This window comes from Tetranychus urticae, chromosome 1 (genome assembly GCF_039701765.1).
Source record: "Tetranychus urticae isolate SD_2017Ah chromosome 1, NJAU_TeUrti_SD_1.0, whole genome shotgun sequence".
Classification (NCBI taxonomy): domain Eukaryota; kingdom Metazoa; phylum Arthropoda; class Arachnida; order Trombidiformes; family Tetranychidae; genus Tetranychus; species Tetranychus urticae.
Window position 1 is genome coordinate 25,101,058 of NC_142958.1, and position 18,215 is coordinate 25,119,272.

Here is an 18,215-nt window from a genome sequence, read left to right on the forward strand (position 1 = left end):
TGAATGGTCTAATGGATTTTAATTTGATTAAGAGGTGCACATCATTCATCCTTTCATTTAACGCACTCTTATTGCACAATTAAATCATTTTGTATTTAAAATTCAACCGATAGCTCATTAATGGTAATAATAGTGTCACACTAGCGATTAAAATTAACATCGTCTTCAACATTTTTTAGGTGAAATTTATGTCATCGGCCCAATTTTGGTAGAGTTGCTGCTGTGAATTGAACTAGATTGTAATCTCTTTCAATTTCATCCTTAAATACCCAACATCTTCCTGTCTTTAGATCCGTATTTACAGCTAAACATTACAATAAGATTGTGGAAGGATGTTTCTCTTGTTTCACCGAAAGGTAATTAAATACAATTCAAATGTTTCGATAGAGAATTTATTTTGTAAATGTTTTTGAGTAAAAGGTTTTCAATTTAAACAAGGTAACTAGCTAACAAAGAATCAACAAAAAAGATTAATGATAACATGTATCAATTTGAATAATGGCAATAATTAAAGTAATAATAATGTGGTGTTTGCAATAATGGGCTGAAAATGAGATCAAGTGTAGAGATGGAATGCTTTTGAGATCAATAAATATTACAATGAAATATAGCTTCCTTGCTCCATACACATTTCAAGTAATTGGGTTTTCCGTGAAATTCAAATGTTGAAACAGTTTTGCCTGCTTGAACCCGAAGACAGATTTCACTTGATTTGCAATGATTTAGTTGACAATTACACTGGCAGCAGTCTTAATATTTCCTCCTTTTGTTATTGGTAAATGAAAACGGCTAGAAATTACTGGTCTTACGTCGTCTTTCTGTAAATATAAAGATATAAATATGGTTAATTTAGTCTGAAATGTTGAAATAAACTGATACTCACTGATTCAACAAGTTGCTTTAGGAATGGCAGTAAATTTAAAAGCTCGCAGTCACTTTTATCGTCAAACCAACTCTTGATTGGGATACCATTTTCAAGCTGAAAGGTAAAAGGTAGAAGATGAGTTATGATTGAATCACTGGAAATGTTATTGATTGAAATACCAACCTGATAGCCAAATGCTTGGAGCGAGTTGTCAATAATTATAGTTTTGGATAGATCGCGGCGAAGTATGTTCAGATCTTTAATATAATTGCCACTAATACAGATACAGTGTTCACGGAAAAGACGATGCCTGTTGATTAAGAGGGTAAAATGAGAATTAAGTTGAGTGGAAAATTGAAAATGAATGGAAATAATTTACCTTATATACTTTCTCTCAGGATCTAAAATATTTACAAGTTTGTCTGCATAAACTCGCTTAGAAGCGGTAAATAAAATGACTTCGAAAATTTTGGAAACTTGTTCAAGGAACTGACGAAAATGAGGCCTGGTTCGAACGTACACTTTGTATTCATTGTCTTGGAAGTTAACTGGAAAGGTGAAACAAGCGTCATTTAATTCAGTTAAACTACAATGGACCAAAGTTTCGTCAAGATCAAGAACCAAGCTGAACTCGGGTGCACTCCGAGTTTTCAATGGCAAAGCAGGGTAACGACAAATCATCTCGGGTGTCAAAGGAGGTAAACTTTTAATAAACTGATATGGATCCATGTCTTCATAATCAACAACCAAATTATCTTCAATAATTTCATCTGTTTCATCGGTTGCATCGGTTGCCCCTTCATCTTCCTCAATGCTTTCTGATCCATGATGATCAAAATTCTCGTTACTTTCTTTATCCGATGATGAGGTTGAAGCTGAAGATGTTGAAGAAACGCTTGTAATCAAATCAATTCGGTTCAACTTTGAGCTCTCATTGCTTATATCAGCTTCTTGATTAACTTTTGCCTGGTCTTGATTTCCATTATTATTTAACCAATCATCAGAGTCAAACTTGATTCGTTGCGTTAAGAATGTTGAGCTTGTAATAGGGTCTGATGATTCACTTGCTTTACATGATGGTTCTATAAGAAAAATGAAAAAAACGAAATGATTAAATTAAAAAAGTCTTAAAAATTTTCATTCACAATTTGTCAGGTATAAAATATAATAAATAATTCTTCAACAGCTCAATACAAAGTGGAATAGATAACAAAACGTCAACAGTTTAAGCAGCTGTTAATTTGACCGGTAATTAATTTAAACAATTTTTTGCTAAGCTATTAAACTTAAAATTTAAACTAATGATCACCAAACGGCAAAAAAAGACATCAAATTGAACAATGTAAGATAGTCTTGTAGATTTTAATAAATAATGCTCAAAATTCAATCAATAAGAATTGTAAGTTCTTGTATTTCTAGCAGTTGTTCAATTCATTGAAAATTGCGCTCAAATTATTTTGAATTGAGATTCTGATTTCTAATGAATCTTGAGCTTAAAAAGCTATCTTAAAGCGGAATCACAGTTAAATTTTAAGTTCAAATTGAGGAGAAACCATAAATAAAAAGATTTACTCAGAGCAATCTTAGGGTTTCTATACGAAATTTTTTTCCGGCAATAATATGTTTATGGGCATTTTTTTGCTTTTTAAATTCCAAAACCTATTTCGAATGTATTTGGTCTTGGTTTAGATCAGATTGTGACTACATGAAGGTATTGACAAAAATAGAAAATAGATTTTTTGGTTCGAATAACGATGTCTCTTAATTTCAAATTATGTTCCTGAAAATTGTACTGATAGTAATTTGAGGGGAAATTAATATTTAATTTTGCTTACCATCAGAATTGTTGCTTCCATTAATATTACAAATTTTATCGGCATTGATTTTCGAGTCCAAATATCGACGACGCTTCACTGAACTCTTCGAAGAGGTATTTTTGTTTGGCATATACATATTGACTTCTCGTTGATCAATCCAAATATTGACTACGTCCAACATTATGATGATAAATGGTAAAGAAATCAAGTCAATAAAAAACACTGTCAACAATAGCTGAATACAATTCAATAACAGTGAAAAATAACCAATTTCATAGGTACAGCGTTAAACCTAAACAAACAAAAGCTAAAACAACAACCATGGAATAAAAAGAACACAAAAGGAATCCGTCATTTTTGGGTAAAAAGAGTTGAGATTTCATGTTATGTTGTTCAATTTTAAATGTTAATATTGGCACATTATTAAAAACAACAATTTTAATTAATGAGAGGGAAAAGAGCTGATTAACAAGAAAACCATTCAATGTTTAGCTCGTTCACAAATAAACAATTCAAAAGATGAGCAGGAATGCAAGAGCTGTCCGCGAAGCTTAGCCTGTTTCTCTGTCTATTTTGTTGTTTACTACTGAAGCAACTATTATTTACAGGAGTGGAATAAGATCGCAGAATAAATGAATTCATTGGTGAATATTGTTTGCATTAGCTCTTCTTTTACCTTTAATTAAATAGATTGAATCGATAAACTATACATTTAGTCATTTAATAAATTTAATAGTTTTCTGTGTTTATCTTTCATTTATTTGACAATTACATGTGTTAATCATAACAATCACCACTGAATATTTTTATCCAAAAAATACGAATATACAATTTTATAATTATAATGGATAATAGACCAATAGAAGATTTTAAAATTATAAAAATAACGAAATTCAATTTGATTTCTCTTTGATTGCTCTGGGTAAAATGCCCATTATTTTACAAACTATTCCAAGCATAATTTCATCAGCTCCTCCAGCTATTGAGATAACTCGTGTGTCTCGGTAAAATCTGCTAATCAACATTTCTTCAGAATAACCCATTCCTCCCCAGAATTGTAAGCAACCATCAACGACTTCTCTCAACATTCGGCCTCCTTTGAGCTTGATTATTGATGCCAAATAGGTTATATCTTCACCTTCAATCATTTTATCTGTTGAATGTAGATTAAGGAGAAAGAGAGAATAAAAAGATTTATTAGACTCAACGTGATATTCTGTAACACTAATTCATACAAGTCACAGATTAACAGGTACTTTCATGCAACTTACCTGCAGCAAGATATGTTAAGGCTCGAACGGCTTCTACTTCACACTGTAATTCAGCCAATTTAAAATGAATGTGTTGGTTGTTTATCAAGGGTTGTCCAAATGTTTTTCGCTGTTTACAATATTCGATGGTATCTTGGATTGCTCTTTGGGCAGAAGCCGTAGCTGTGGACAGATTAAGAAAATAAAAAAATTGTTAAAATTGATGCAATCTATAAGGGATCTATCAAAAAGTAAATTAAACAGTTTCGAAAGATGGAAAGTTACTAACATGTTGATCCAACGACCAGTCGTTCATCACCAAATTGAAGCATTTGATATATAAAACCCATTCCTTCCTCTCCGATGATATTTTTAACGGGCACTCGAACATTATCAAAGAAAATTTGAGCAGTATCAGATGATAAATTACCCATTTTGGGTATTTTACGTGCTTTATGGACACCAGGAAGATTTAACGGAACGCAAATCAATGATTTGTTTTTATGAGGAGAATCTTGTCTTGTATTAGCCAAAAGACACATCCAGTCAGCTTGATAACCATTTGTAATCCACATTTTACCTCCATTGATAATCAAATCATCACCTTCACGCTTGGCAGTAGTCCGAATAGCTAAAATAGAACCAAATAACGATTATTTATCCCATTGATAACAACAAATCTATGTTTATAAAGTGACCTCAGTGATGTCTCTGCATTGGTTATCATACATACCGGCAACATCAGAACCTCCCTCTGGTTCGCTTATACCAACACAAGCAACATAATCACCAGCAATTGTTGGAGCTAAAAATTCTGCCTTTAATTCATCAGTACCAAACCTAGCTAAACCTGGTGTTGCCATGTCAGCTTGAACACCGATTCCGGTTAATGGTCCTGCAGCATTAATGTGATATCCGAATTCTTCATACATGGCAACTGTAAAGGAGTAATCTAGTCCTTGGCCTCCATATTTGGGATCTCGAGTCAAACCAAGTAAACCCGCTGAGCCTAAGGTTTTAAAAAGTTTGTGTCCATCAAACATTCCTTCCTTTTCCCATTGATCCACAAATGGATTGATATCTTTCTCTACAATCTAAAAATAAACTGTTTTAATCTTTGTATTTTTACGGATAAAGTTTCTTTTACCTTCCGAACGGTGCTTCGTAATTCATCATGTTGTTCAGTGAATTGCAACATTCGAGTTGAAGAAACAGACAAATAACGTCTGGAAATACATTGGACTAACTTTCTCGAAGCCAACATTTTGTTATTATCACCAGGTTAAGATCGCAGTTAATATCTGTAATCATAAAACAAAATCAATCAACGATTAGAATCCAATATTAATTAGATTTAAACAAAATGGATTTAAACTTGGCGCTTTGAAAACAGGAACAAAATATCAAAAAAATATCAACAGATAACCTAGATGAGCCAATTGTAAAATGGCCATTGATGCATTTTATAAATCAGCCTGAATTTAACATATTTATCACCAAGAAATCAACTTGTGACAGAAAAGATGAAACTTGCAGTTATTGGACATATAGCAGGATTAACATGGGATAAAGTCTGATGTTATGGGCCATAACTTATGCTACTTACCTAAATTTAGTTTTGAGCTCTAAATTTTAAGAACGATTGAAACAATTTAATTTATTGTTATTTGTCCAACAAACTTATCAATGAGGAAAAGAGTGAAGCGATCAAAATCGAACTAATATTTAGTTATTTGGCACAAGATGAAACTTAGAATGAACAGTTGAATAAAGTACAGAGTATTGGAGGCTCAACTCATTCTACTAACTGAAATACTGAAAGTATTAGTGCAAGTTAAGTAGATCTTGATAAACAGCTAATAATGATGACACTTGATGATATATTTCTAGTGATTGGAATTATCTGATAACAGTTGTAGTTACATGATGAAGTTAATCTGAATAAAATTACTAATTTCAATTTACTGAGTGAGGCTCACTCAGTAAACTCATAACATACAAATGGTTAGAAAGATATTAAAAAAAGCGGGTAAATTAAAGTTGTAAACACGTTGATCTGAAATCAGCAATCTAAGGAATCGAATACATATTTAATTATAAAAAAGGATTTATTATTTGAACCAACAATAACTAGATTCAAGATATTTTGTTGGTTTCTCACTTAATCAACTTGAAACAATTCAACTTGATTTTTCTAGCTCAAACATTGCTAAAGTAGATAATAAATCTTATAAGCAATCTTATTTGTCCTAATTGTTAATATAAACCGCAAGACTAATCCAATGAGCTATACATGTAAGGCTTTTTTTAGCATGAGAAATCGATTTAGCGTTACATGTAAGATTTTCAGGTAATTTAAATTTTATTGTCAGATACATTAAATGTATTAGAATCTATCGCTTTGTTCACTTCAGTTGGATCATCATTATTCTGATTCTTCTTGTCTGTCCAGCCAAATCTAAATGCATATTATTTCGATTTCTTGAATCGAAACTGAACGATTGAGCTGGCGATGCTTTTCAAGAGGAACGATAGTAATTATGTAGAAGCTAAAATTAGGATGATTTGATAAAGATAATTTTTCTTCAAGCAACTTGAATACAGCTTCTGACCAGTTGACGTTAGCTAACCGATGATCTTAGAAGTCAAAGTTGATGGAGCTTTCGCTATCGGCGGATTCCCAATAATTTTTGGAATTCAATTTCAGGTGAACGAAAAAAATCTACCGCAAAATTTTGATCGCTATTTCCAGACTGATTTATCCAAGCTGAGTGTAAGTCTGAATTGATTGCTAGTCAATTAGATACCATTCAAATATTCAATTCAGCCCAATATCTTCGTTAGACTGGAAAATGATGAAATTCAAAGTCAATAAATGACATTTTGAATGATTTTGAATTTACTATAATGAAAGGTAATTCTGATGGGTAGGTGAAGAAGAAAAAGATTGCAGAAGTTGATGAATAATAACTTACTACAGTTGATAAATCATAACATAGTCAATTACTTCAACTATTGTTACATTTTTTCGTCAATATTGGGTAGCACCTAAGATAGAAAAGAAAACAAAAACATTAATGAATAAAAATAATGTACAAAAGATCTTAATTACTGGGTAAGTCAAATTACTTACTGTTTTGCTATTTAATCGACTGTGAAAGTCAATAAGATTTTCTCTCTAATAACGTCACCTAAATGATTATTTGATGATAAAGAGATCGAAAAATCCATCTAATCCAACCCTGATTACCATCAAACCCATTTGGAAGGCCATTAATCGTACATCAGATGAAAAAAGTGATCACAATGAATCAACATGGCAACGTTTAGTAGTCATCACCATTTAAGAAAAACAAAGGTTTTTAGAAGATTCATTTGGGTCCAAAACCGTAAACAAATGTAAGATAAATTTACATATTTAAGTGAAATCATTACAAGATAGTTACCAATTAAAATCAATTGACAAAACAAAAGATCAATGAGTAATGACAAGATTAACAATACCGGCTGTTTCTAGTAAATAACGTTAAACGTTGTATAAAAAATTCAAATTAACAGCACAGAGAAAAAAAAATTTATTTTCCGGTTCCGGTTCTAAGAGGGCAGCACTTATTCCTCTTCTTCTTATCTAACCGAAAAGCTGTACAAGTCGGTTTATTCAAGGCAAATAAAAAGTAATTTGTTTCATTCCTTTGGTAGTTTCTCATCTATTGTGATTAATATACAATTTTATTTTTTGCCACCTATAAAATTCTCTTAATTATTATCGTAATCACCTTAGACACCTCGACATCTAAGGATAAACACTCAACAACCGTTTCTTTCTAACCCTCGTAGATTGAATTCACACATTATATACCCTCTTGTATTTTCTTTTCTCGGTAAAATTAGTTAATCCGATATATTTAATACCTAAAATGCAGGGAGCAGCGGCTGCACAAGGTGATGGTATTCCTACTTTCAAATGTATTCTGGTAGGTGATGGTGGTACCGGGAAGACCACCTTTGTTAAAAGACATCTTACTGGTGAATTTGAGAAAAAATATGTCGGTAAGTTGATACTCAGATCTTGGGTTTAACTGTTCTCTTCCTTCTGTTTAATCCTTGAACCTACACTTCTAGATTTTCTGGGGCTACTTGACATTGGTTGTCCCCCGGATTTTATGAGGTCATACGGAACCTGAGGTGGATGTCAAATGTGAGAAAGGAAAAAAATGGTGAAAAAGGGTTGTGCCTGAGATTCAAAGATGCAATGTGCTTTAACTTGTTTCATTTTTATCTTTCTATCCTTTCTCTTCTTTCTCTGTGTCTTCTCTCTTTACTTTCTCTATCTCTTTCTTTCTCTCTCTCTCCGCATTACCCATAGTATTTCTACGTTTTACCTTGCTTTCTTTTATGTTTGATTCTAATTATTTCTCTTTTGTCTGATTTTTCTTGCAGCAACTCTTGGTGTTGAGGTTCACCCTCTTACCTTCGACACAAACCGAGGTAGAATAAGATTTAATGTCTGGGATACTGCTGGTCAAGAAAAATTCGGTGGTCTCAGGGATGGTTATTATATTCAAGGTAAATGCACTTTGAACATGTGGCTTTCTGTCAGTAATATAATCCTTATGGAGAGATTTTGGCATTCTAGATTAACTGTTATATTTTTTTCGTTTTAGGTGATTGCGCCATTTTAATGTTCGATGTAACCTCGCGTATAACATACAAGAATATCCCCAACTGGTATCGTGATTTAACCAGAGTATGCGAAAATATTCCTATGGTACTTTGTGGTAACAAAGTTGATATTAAAGATAGAAAGGTCAAAGCTAAATCAATCACTTTCCACCGAAAAAAGAATTTACAGGTTAGTTATGCGAAAATGTTACCATTAAATGTTGCAAATTATGGTTTCTTATTGTGCTGAGACATGCAAATTCCAGTGTTTTTCCAGTTCTTGACAAAACAACTCTGAATCAACACATTTGCATCATTTCACAATGCAAATCTCTAGATCCTTCTATGGATTTCCAGTCACGAGTTTATGTGATGACTAAATTTTTAAATCTTTTTTTTTATCCAACAGTACTACGATATTAGTGCTAAATCTAATTATAATTTTGAGAAACCATTCCTTTGGTTGGCCCGAAAATTGATCGGAGATCCTAATCTTGAATTCGTTGCCATGCCGGCTCTTGCTCCTCCTGAGGTTACCATGGATCCTGAATGGCAAGCCAAACTTGAGAACGAGATGGAAGAAGCCAAGAAAATCAGTTTGCCCGATGACGATGACGAGGATCTTTAAGAAACTAATAAATTTTAAAGCGAAATTAGCATTGATGTTCACTATTGGAGTTGTTAATGCAGATTTAACAGTACTCGGCAAATACGGAATTATTTTTAAGCTGCAGTTTTCTCTCTAAACTCGTCTTTTTCTTGTGTCTCTTAATTACTACACTTCGAGAGGTGGTTCAACCCAAATCACGAGCAATTTTTTAGGGACGATATCTAAATTCTTGAAGTAAAAACCTAACATCAGTCAATTGAATCCATTTTCGTGTCTAATCTGTTTTCTCCGCTCCAAGCTTCAATATCACATCAACTTTTTTGAATAAGATTCTCATAAACCTACAAAAAAAACAAAAAGGCCGTTATCGTAGTCTCAACAACAAGCTAAAATCACTATAATCATCATGTTTCAATTGATACAATGTAAAATCCTTTTTTCACTTCCCTTAAACCCAATCTAATAAACAGTTCCATCTGTTTGATTGTCATTTACTCTTCTACTCATAGATATATTCATTTTTCAAATATTCAAACATTCAAATCAGTTTTCGAAGCAACTATTTAAAGACTTTATAATTGTCATTCACTATCCATCTCCAACGTATGATTTACCATATAAATTCAAATTATTGTTTTCAACCGTCAAGGATTAAGATCAAGAAAACCACCTTAGGACATTTTATTGTGAAGGCTTAATCCACAACTTTAATCCATTGCCCTCGTCCAAACTATAAGTTAATAGGTTTAATAGGTTAAAATATCCTAGAATCACCTTCAATCAATAAGTTTAGCCCAATAAGCAAGTGTCAAGACAATATCAAAAATTCTCAAACTGAAACCGGTTGTATTAATAAACTTGTTTCAGATCTTCTTTACTCTTTCCTTTTTCTTTCTTTTCACCTCTCATCATCTTCCCTTTCTCTCCTTCTTTCTTTTTTCTTTCTCTCACTTATTTCTCTCCGAGGCATGAAAAAACTTCAAATCTTGCGGAAGTAAATCAGAAAGTTTTCCTCTTTAACCGACCCCACAAAACTTCCCAAAATTCACTTGAACATCATCTAAATATATTAATACTTTAACCTCCTCATCTCTTTCTTTCTCTCTCTCTCTCTTCTCTTCTCTTTCTTTTCTCTTTCTATCCGTCGAATCTCACTCTCTCAACTAATCTCTCTCTCCCTCTCTCTCATTTCTGCTCCCTTTGCCACTTTGGCGTCTTTCTAAATCTGGAATCATTTTAATTTGTTTCTCATCTTTACCTGTTCAGTGATCATCAATATCATCACCATTATTGTATTTGTATAATTATTCCAATTGTTTTTGCAACTTATTCTTCTACTGATCAATTCTTTTTCCATGTTCACTTCATCTCTTTTGTGTTCTTCTTCTTCTCTGCTCATCAGCTATTAATTTTATTCATGTTTAGTGAAACAATTACATTGAATCAGTGATTAATCAGTCAATGGCGTTTTTCCGTCAACTTCAACTTTTACTTCGACACCGCCTCATACTTCGGCGAAGACAAATTTTCATCTTAGGGCTTGAAGTTTTCTGGCCCGCAATAGTCTTCTTCACTGTTCTCATATTTAGACTTAAATTCCCTCCAGAATCTAGTGATACATGTTTCTATCATGCCAAGGGATTACCAAGTGTTGGCGGAGTAAATTTTTTTCAATCATTAATTTGTACAATTGATAATCCATGTTTGAATGAAACAAGTTACTCTCAAGTTCCAACCTTTCAAGGATCCAAAATCCATGGATTGGTTGAGAGCTTGTCCCCCCTTGTAACGGACACTTCAATTACTGAAATTGTTCACAATTTACCTTCCGGAATTCAACTTTTAACCTCACTGGTGGACACTTTATCTGATAATGTGACTGATAATTTTGTCCAATTGTTTGGTGATGAGAGAATGTTGAAAAAAGCTGGATTATTACGACCCTCAGTACCAGAAAGTATAGCAAGTTTACGTGCAGCAGCGACAGCCATGCCATTTGTCATGAATTTCATCAATAATTTCAGCGTTTCTTTAAATCTTCACGAAGACATGAATCAACTTGATCTCAAAAAAGACGGCATTGATCTTATAGCATCTTTTGATCCTTCGGCGTTTGGAAAAATAATGTGTGGCCAAACTCCACGTATTTTCATTGATGACTTCAATAAACTTGAAGGACCTGAATCTAATTCACTTGATGAAGCTGAACTAGCATCTCTTAAAAGTGACTTTTGCCGTGATGGCTATCGACACATAATGAAACACCCAAGTGGACCAGTGATTTGGGCCTGGTTAAAGCCAGTGTTAGCAGGTAAGATACTCTATGCCCCAGACAACCCCTCAACTCGTGCCATTATATCCCAAATGAATAAAACATTCAGTGGGATGCCTGTTTGGATAAATGCATTGGAAGACTGGTCAGCCACATTAAAGTCACTTGAAATGTTTTACCAGCAACCAGGAATACAAGAGCGTCTCGTCTTGGCTCAACCTTTACTTGTTAAAATATTGGGTGACGAAGTACAGAGTTTTTTCGCCGATTTCACTACTCAACAACAGTTTACTGAATTGCTCAACACCGGTGGAATAGTTAAACTAGTTCAACTGATAACCAACATAGCTCAGTGTTTTGAGCATGAACGCTTCATTGGCTTACCCGATGAACCAGCTTTAGAGGCAGCGGCTCGTGTTTACACTGCAACCCATGAATTGATTGCAGGAGTCGTTTTCCTTAATGTCAACAATACCAACTCTTCGGATGGTTCAGTTTTACTTCCAAAAAAGATTGCCTACAAAATACGGGCCGATATTGATTTTGTGCCAACAACTAAAGTTCTTAAAGATCGTATCTGGGAACCCGGTTCAAGAGATCATTATTCCAAACATTTAGGTTATTTCCGTGGGTTTGTCCAAGTCCAGGAAATGATTGATCGAGCCATTACATCAATCCATATCAATTCAAGTGACCTGACCTTTGCTCCATCAGTATCATTACAACAATTTCCCTATTCATGTTACAAGAAAGATAAATTTGGCTTCTTCATTCTCGCTTTGACCCCTGTCATTTCAACTGTCGCTTGGATATTTTTAATTGCTTTCCTTATCCGTGATCTTGTTCTCGAGCGTGAACTCAATTTAGAAGAGTATCTCCGAGTAACAGGTCTAAAAGCATCCGTAGCCTGGGTAACCTGGTTTCTATTGGGATTTTCCGTCATGATATTTGGTTCTGTTTGCAGTTTAACAATCTACAAAATGGCCAATCTGGTTCCTCATTCAAATATGTTTATTCTGTATCTATACTTTATCGCCTTCAGTTTTTCAATCATCATGTTCTGCTATCTGATAAGCTGCTTTTTCCGAACCGCAACAATCGCATCGCTTTCAGGCATCGTCGTCTACCTGGCTACCTATCTTCCCTTTATGGTTGCCATAACGCTTGAAAATGAAATGCCGTATTTAAATAAACTTGGCTCATGTTTGAGTATGTCAACATCCTTTTGCTTTGGAATCATGTATTTAGCTCGATATGAAGCACAAGGAATAGGCATTCATTGGTCCAATGTGTGGCAAAGTCCAATGTCGGAAGATACCATGAATTTCGCTTCTGCTGGTTTAATGATGATTTTTGATGGATGCATCTATTTCTTGATAGCTTGGTACATCTCGAATGTCAATCCACCAGGAAGAAATGGTCAACGTCAACCTTGGTACTTCTTTGTTCTGCCTAGTTATTGGGGTTTAGTTCCTAAACGATCTCAATCTCGTGTTTTAACTCCAAAAATTCAGGCGCATATTCATTCTTCTGGCGATCACAAAATGTACTCTTTAGAAAAGGGTTGGCACCAAAAGGCTGGCATGTCATTGCACAATTTATATGTGGTTTACAACAAAGGTTCAGCTCGCTCTGAACATCGAGCAGTTTCCAATCTAAGTTTGCAGCTTAAAGAAGGTCAGATTACAACTCTACTTGGTCGCAATGGTGCTGGTAAAACGACAACAATTAGTGTTCTCACTGGACAAATCCGACCAACATCGGGCTCTGTTTTTGTTTACGGTCATCCAGTTCCTGATGAATTTGATGAAGCACGTAAATTGCTTGGTTATTGCCCACAATATAATGTATTATTTGACAATCTCACCATTCGAGAGCATTTGAAATTTTTCGCTAGCTTGAAAGGTCTTCTTCCTGACGATCAAATTGAAGATGATATCGATTCAATGCTTCATTCAACTGGTCTATGGAACATGCAACATGAATTGGCTCGTAATCTATCTGGTGGCTTGGCCCGTCGTCTTTGTGTTGCTCTGGCTTTTGTTGGTGGATCCAAGTTGATTATTCTTGATGAGCCAACATCAAGTGTAGATCCTGTCGCCCGTCGCTCAATTTGGGATTTAATTGTTAAACACAAAGCTAGTCGAACAGTTCTATTGACAACTCATCATCTGGATGAAGCTGATATTTTAAGTGATCAAGTGTCGGTTATACATCGAGGTAAACTTCTTTGTTCAGGATCACCTTTACTTTTGCGGTCAAAATATGGATGTGGTTATCAGTTGACAGTTTCTCGTCAATGTGTCAGATCAGATGAAAAAGAGTTTAAAGATGAAGATTCAGGCCGTGCTTCTTGTGAACCACCCCATGGTCATGATATGTTAACAAGTGACTCCGATCGATTGATTGCCTTCATCAAGTGTCTTATTCCCAATGCAACTTTAGTTGAAGATCACAGTGCTAATGAAGTGATCCTTGCTCTTCCAAGAACAGGTCCAGACGGCAGTGTTCACGATTATGCTACATTTTTCCGCTGTTTAGATGCCAACATACACACATTGGGTTTCGGTTCCTATGGTTTAAGCTCAACTACTCTAGAAGAAGTGTTTTTAACCTTGTGCAACTCAGAGGAAAGTGGTATTCCTATCCAAGAATCCAACAAATTAGCTTTATCTCGTAAGCTTAGTAATCAAGCTCAAGTGCCCAAATCGATACCACAAAGTGATCCACTGATGACCGAAGCCGGACTTAGTTTACATCTTGATTCATCTTTCAATGGATACAATATGCCATCAGCCATGTTAGTTAGCGGTTTCCGTCTTAAAATGCTCCAGCTTTGGGCACTTCTTTCAAAACGAGCTCTTCACACAATCAACGACTGGAAATCATTATTTTGTAATCTCGCCTTGCCGTGTATCTTCATCGCTTTAGCCATGGGAATGACTTGTATCAAGCCTCAATTTGCTCCCGACCCAATATTGCCAATTCATCCCGCAGTGTATGGACCTTCGACAACTTCATTTTTCCATTTACCGGACGTTTCCATAGGTTCTGATGACATGTTTGACCAAATTGTTCAAAATTTGTTACATTCACGGACACGTCGCTCTTTCACTTGTCCTAAACCAAGAGACGGTTGGAAGGTTGCCAAATGTCCAGTTATCCGTGGTAAGCCTTTACTGCCAGCATCTCTAACTGGTGTCATTACATCTAAAGATGAAATTTGTAAATGTAATTCAACGTGTCCATCAAAATCAGCGTCAATTGTTTATGATACAATTGAAAGGCCAGTTGAAACGGAATATGGTTTTATTTACAATTTGACTTCATTAAGTGAACTCTCTTCCCAATCATCCAAACCAGTTGAACATTTCCTCATGAATACTTTTCCGTCTTTCAATGATTTCCGTTATGGTGGTTTCACATTCCATTATCACGAAAAACAAGTCAACTTAAACTCATACCCAATGCCCACCAAAATTGAACCAATGGTCAAAGTTTGGTTCGATAATAATGGTTACCATGCCTTAGCTGCTTACCTCAATGCATTAGATAATGCGATATTGCGTGCCAATTTAGATGTTCACGGTTTACCTTCGGAAGAATACTCGATCACTGTTTATTCACATCCCTTCCATATACGATCCGCTCAATTAGGTGATCAATCATTGATGCAACGTGCAGGTGATGCTGGAATCGCTTTAATTATTCTTGTTGGATTCGTCTTCATTCCATGTTCCTTTGTTTTCTACATTGTTCGTGAGCGAACCCAAGAAGAGAAACAGTTACAAAAAATTTTCGGCATCGGGCCAATTCTTTATTGGTCTGCAGCCATCATTTGGGATTCCCTATCCATCACCATATCCGGAATACTTTGTGGCCTAATTATTTACTCATTTCAAATACCCATTTATACGGCTCGACTCAATTTACCCGCAATTTTGGTGTTACTTTTACTTTTCGGCTGGGCAATGACTTCACTGGTTTATTTAATGGAAAAGCTGTTCAGTGAATCTTCAATTGCCTTCATGGTTATTTATTGTATTGCGCTGTTTATCGGGATAAACACAATGGTCATGAGACTTCTTATTGACGTTTTCCAACTGTTGGAGGTTACCTCGTATTGGAAAGAAACATTTGACTCTTTTGTCCTCATCTTTCCACCTTATGCTCTCATGTCTGGTCTTGTTGATGTAACCAAAAATCAACTTTTTGCCGAAATTTACACCCTTTTTGGTCAAGATGCATATGTTAATCCATTCTCGATGCAAATGCTTGGAAAACATTATATTTATTTGGCTTCAGAAGGAGCCATTTTGTTCTTCCTTAATCTTTTCATTGAAATTATTGCCAATTCATCATTTTTCCACTGGATTCGTTCATCTAAATCACCAATCTCATCTTCATCCACCTCATTATCTTCAGCCTCTTCAACCTCATCTTCATCAGTCTCTGCTTCTTCTTCAACCTCAAACCCAAGAACAACAACGACGACAACCACAACGATAACTTCATCAACAACCTCTTCATCTTCAACCATCAACGGACAATATGCTAATGAAGATTGTGATGTGATTGAAGAATGTCGAAGAGTAACTCAAACTGATGGTTCTCTTTTTGATATACTTCGAGTCATTGAAGTAACCAAAGTGTTTAAATCAATGTTTGGTAAACGAGTAGCTGTGAACAATGTTTCCTTTGGAGTTCCTAGAGGTGAATGTTTCGGTTTACTTGGAGTTAATGGAGCCGGTAAAACGACATTATTTAAAATGTTGACAGGAACTCTTCAACCAACATCGGGTAAAACTCTCGTCAACAATAAAAGCATTGCAGCAACCTTGGCGAGTAACTCAAGTACGCTGGGTTACTGTCCACAGTCAGATGCTTTGGACATGGTGTTGACACCAAGGCAACATTTAATGATTTACGCTCGTCTCCGAGGTATTCCTCATCTTCATCGATCCCACCTAATTTCACAATCTTTGACCAAATTCCAGTTAAATACTCACGCTGACATGCCCATATCAGCGCTTTCACGAGGTACGAGACGCAAACTTTGCCTGGCTTTAGCCATGTTGGGCAATCCTTCACTGGTTCTCCTTGATGAGCCAACCAGCGGAATGGATCCAATGAGTAGACGATGTTTGTGGCAAAATATTCAAGATGCTATTAAAGAGCGAAGATCGGTTCTGTTGACTTCCCATTCAATGGAAGAGTGTGATATACTCTGTTCAAGATTGGCAATCATGGTTAACGGAAATTTCAGATGTATTGGAAGTCCCCAGTATCTGAAACATAAATTTGGAACCGGTTATACAATTACATTGAGAATAAATGAATCCTATCTCAATTGGTCTGATGCCATTAATTACATGAAACAAAGCTTTCCCTCAATCATTTTAAGGGCCCATCATCACAACATGTTGGAATTTAGTTTACCTACAAATGACATTTTACTCTCCGATATTTTTGCTGTCCTTCAATCAGCCATCCACAGGCTTCATTTGCAAGATTTTTCAGTTACACAAACTACTCTAGATCAAGTATTTGTTAGCTTTGCCAATCAACAAGTCAACGATTTCCATAATTCACCACGATTGGCGAACATTCAAAGGACAGAATCTATGAAATTAAATTAATTTTCAATTGTATCTTTTTTTAGTCCATCATCTGTATAATAAAAAAATAAATAAACATAATAAATTTTTGATGAATCAAATTGACTGAAATTTATTTATCTTATAGTGTTTTAAGAGATTTAGGTTCGCGTTAGATTTAGATGTTGAGTGTAAGCGATATCAGTAAATCAAAGCAAGAGTTTGTAAAATTCAACAATAAGTTAAACTGATATTAATGAGTGAAACTGGAAAAAAGATGTTGAAAATTGTCAAAAGTGGCTAGAGACAAATCAATTGAAAGATGGTAAGTGATTGAAAAATTCGGAATCAACCCTAAAATCTATTAAAAAATACTGACAAACGCTTCAGTGAGACTGGTTTTTGACGATTTCTCATAAACATCATCATATACTTAATGATCACCGTTATGTATGCGATTCAGTTTCACACATCTACTGTGAAGTTGAGAAAACAGTCAATTGAAAGAAAAATATATTAACATCAACAATAGCAAACGCATTGATTCTTTGAACAAGAAAAGGAAGTGCAATAGAGAATGAGAAATTGAACTCTTTGATACTTTATTTTCCAGTAAACTGCATGAATCAATGATTAATAGGTAATATCAATGTCAACCAAGTTTTTCACTTGTTATTCTTCCTTGAAAAAGATCTTCATTTTTTTTGTGTTAACCAACATAAGAAGAGATTGCTTCAAACGGAAGCAAGTAATCACTCTCAATGAGGGAACGTTTTTTATAGACTATTTTAGATGTGTTGCTTTGAGATACGGTCAATTACAGGTCCTTAAGTCAGCGTCCAAGAGGCTGTTGAGCAGGTCACTTATACGTCAATGAATACAAGTTGTTCAACAAGGTACCTTTCCTTATTGTTTTGCCAACCTTTTCTTTAGCTAACCAACTTTATTGCGAGTGATTTTATTGCCAAATCCTATTGTTGACTTGAAATTTTAACATACCTTTGAAGTATCTTCTGAATTGATAAAAACACATCGTTGATAGGTTATTAGGTCTATCACAGCGGAGTAGCTTATTACTTGGAAATTCAGCTTCCTCAATTCATGAGATTGCAATAAATTGATGACAATATCAAAACAAGTGA

The 18,215-nt window shown here is 34.8% G+C and overlaps 4 protein-coding genes across 5 annotated transcripts; 2 read left to right on the plus strand and 2 right to left on the minus strand.

Annotated features, from left to right (window-relative positions):
* Positions 1–378: 378 nt before the first annotated feature.
* On the minus strand, positions 379–3,242 carry LOC107368640 (CTD small phosphatase-like protein 3). The gene is made up of 5 exons (XM_015936508.3): positions 2,701–3,242; positions 1,245–1,947; positions 1,049–1,175; positions 884–979; positions 379–818 (listed from the first exon to the last, which is right to left on the minus strand). Exons 1-5 carry the CDS (start codon positions 2,861–2,863, stop codon positions 723–725), a joined length of 1,185 nt encoding a protein of 394 aa, XP_015791994.1. The 5' UTR covers positions 2,864–3,242; the 3' UTR covers positions 379–722.
* Positions 3,243–3,393: 151 nt separating this feature from the next.
* Positions 3,394–7,481, minus strand: LOC107368507 (putative acyl-CoA dehydrogenase 6). 2 transcript variants are annotated; one of them, XM_089268543.1, is made up of 7 exons: positions 7,066–7,481; positions 6,908–6,980; positions 5,080–5,233; positions 4,666–5,026; positions 4,222–4,563; positions 3,954–4,115; positions 3,394–3,835 (listed from the first exon to the last, which is right to left on the minus strand). In XM_089268543.1, the coding sequence occupies exons 3-7, from the start codon at positions 5,194–5,196 to the stop codon at positions 3,576–3,578; spliced, it is 1,242 nt and encodes a 413-aa protein (XP_089124669.1). In that variant the 5' UTR covers positions 5,197–5,233; positions 6,908–6,980; positions 7,066–7,481; the 3' UTR covers positions 3,394–3,575. The 2 variants fall into 2 exon arrangements, with proteins under 2 accessions (XP_089124669.1, XP_015791823.2); XM_015936337.3 differs by lacking the exons at positions 6,908–6,980; positions 7,066–7,481 and adding an exon at positions 5,539–5,744.
* Positions 7,482–7,635: 154 nt separating this feature from the next.
* Positions 7,636–9,698, plus strand: Ran (RAN, member RAS oncogene family). The gene is made up of 4 exons (XM_015936338.2): positions 7,636–7,982; positions 8,373–8,498; positions 8,597–8,784; positions 9,004–9,698. The coding sequence occupies exons 1-4, from the start codon at positions 7,850–7,852 to the stop codon at positions 9,220–9,222; spliced, it is 666 nt and encodes a 221-aa protein (XP_015791824.1). The 5' UTR covers positions 7,636–7,849; the 3' UTR covers positions 9,223–9,698.
* Positions 9,699–10,427: 729 nt separating this feature from the next.
* Positions 10,428–17,190, plus strand: LOC107368445 (phospholipid-transporting ATPase ABCA1-like). The gene has a single exon (XM_089268522.1). The coding sequence runs from the start codon at positions 10,666–10,668 to the stop codon at positions 17,113–17,115; it is 6,450 nt and encodes a 2,149-aa protein (XP_089124648.1). The 5' UTR covers positions 10,428–10,665; the 3' UTR covers positions 17,116–17,190.
* Positions 17,191–18,215: the final 1,025 nt, after the last annotated feature.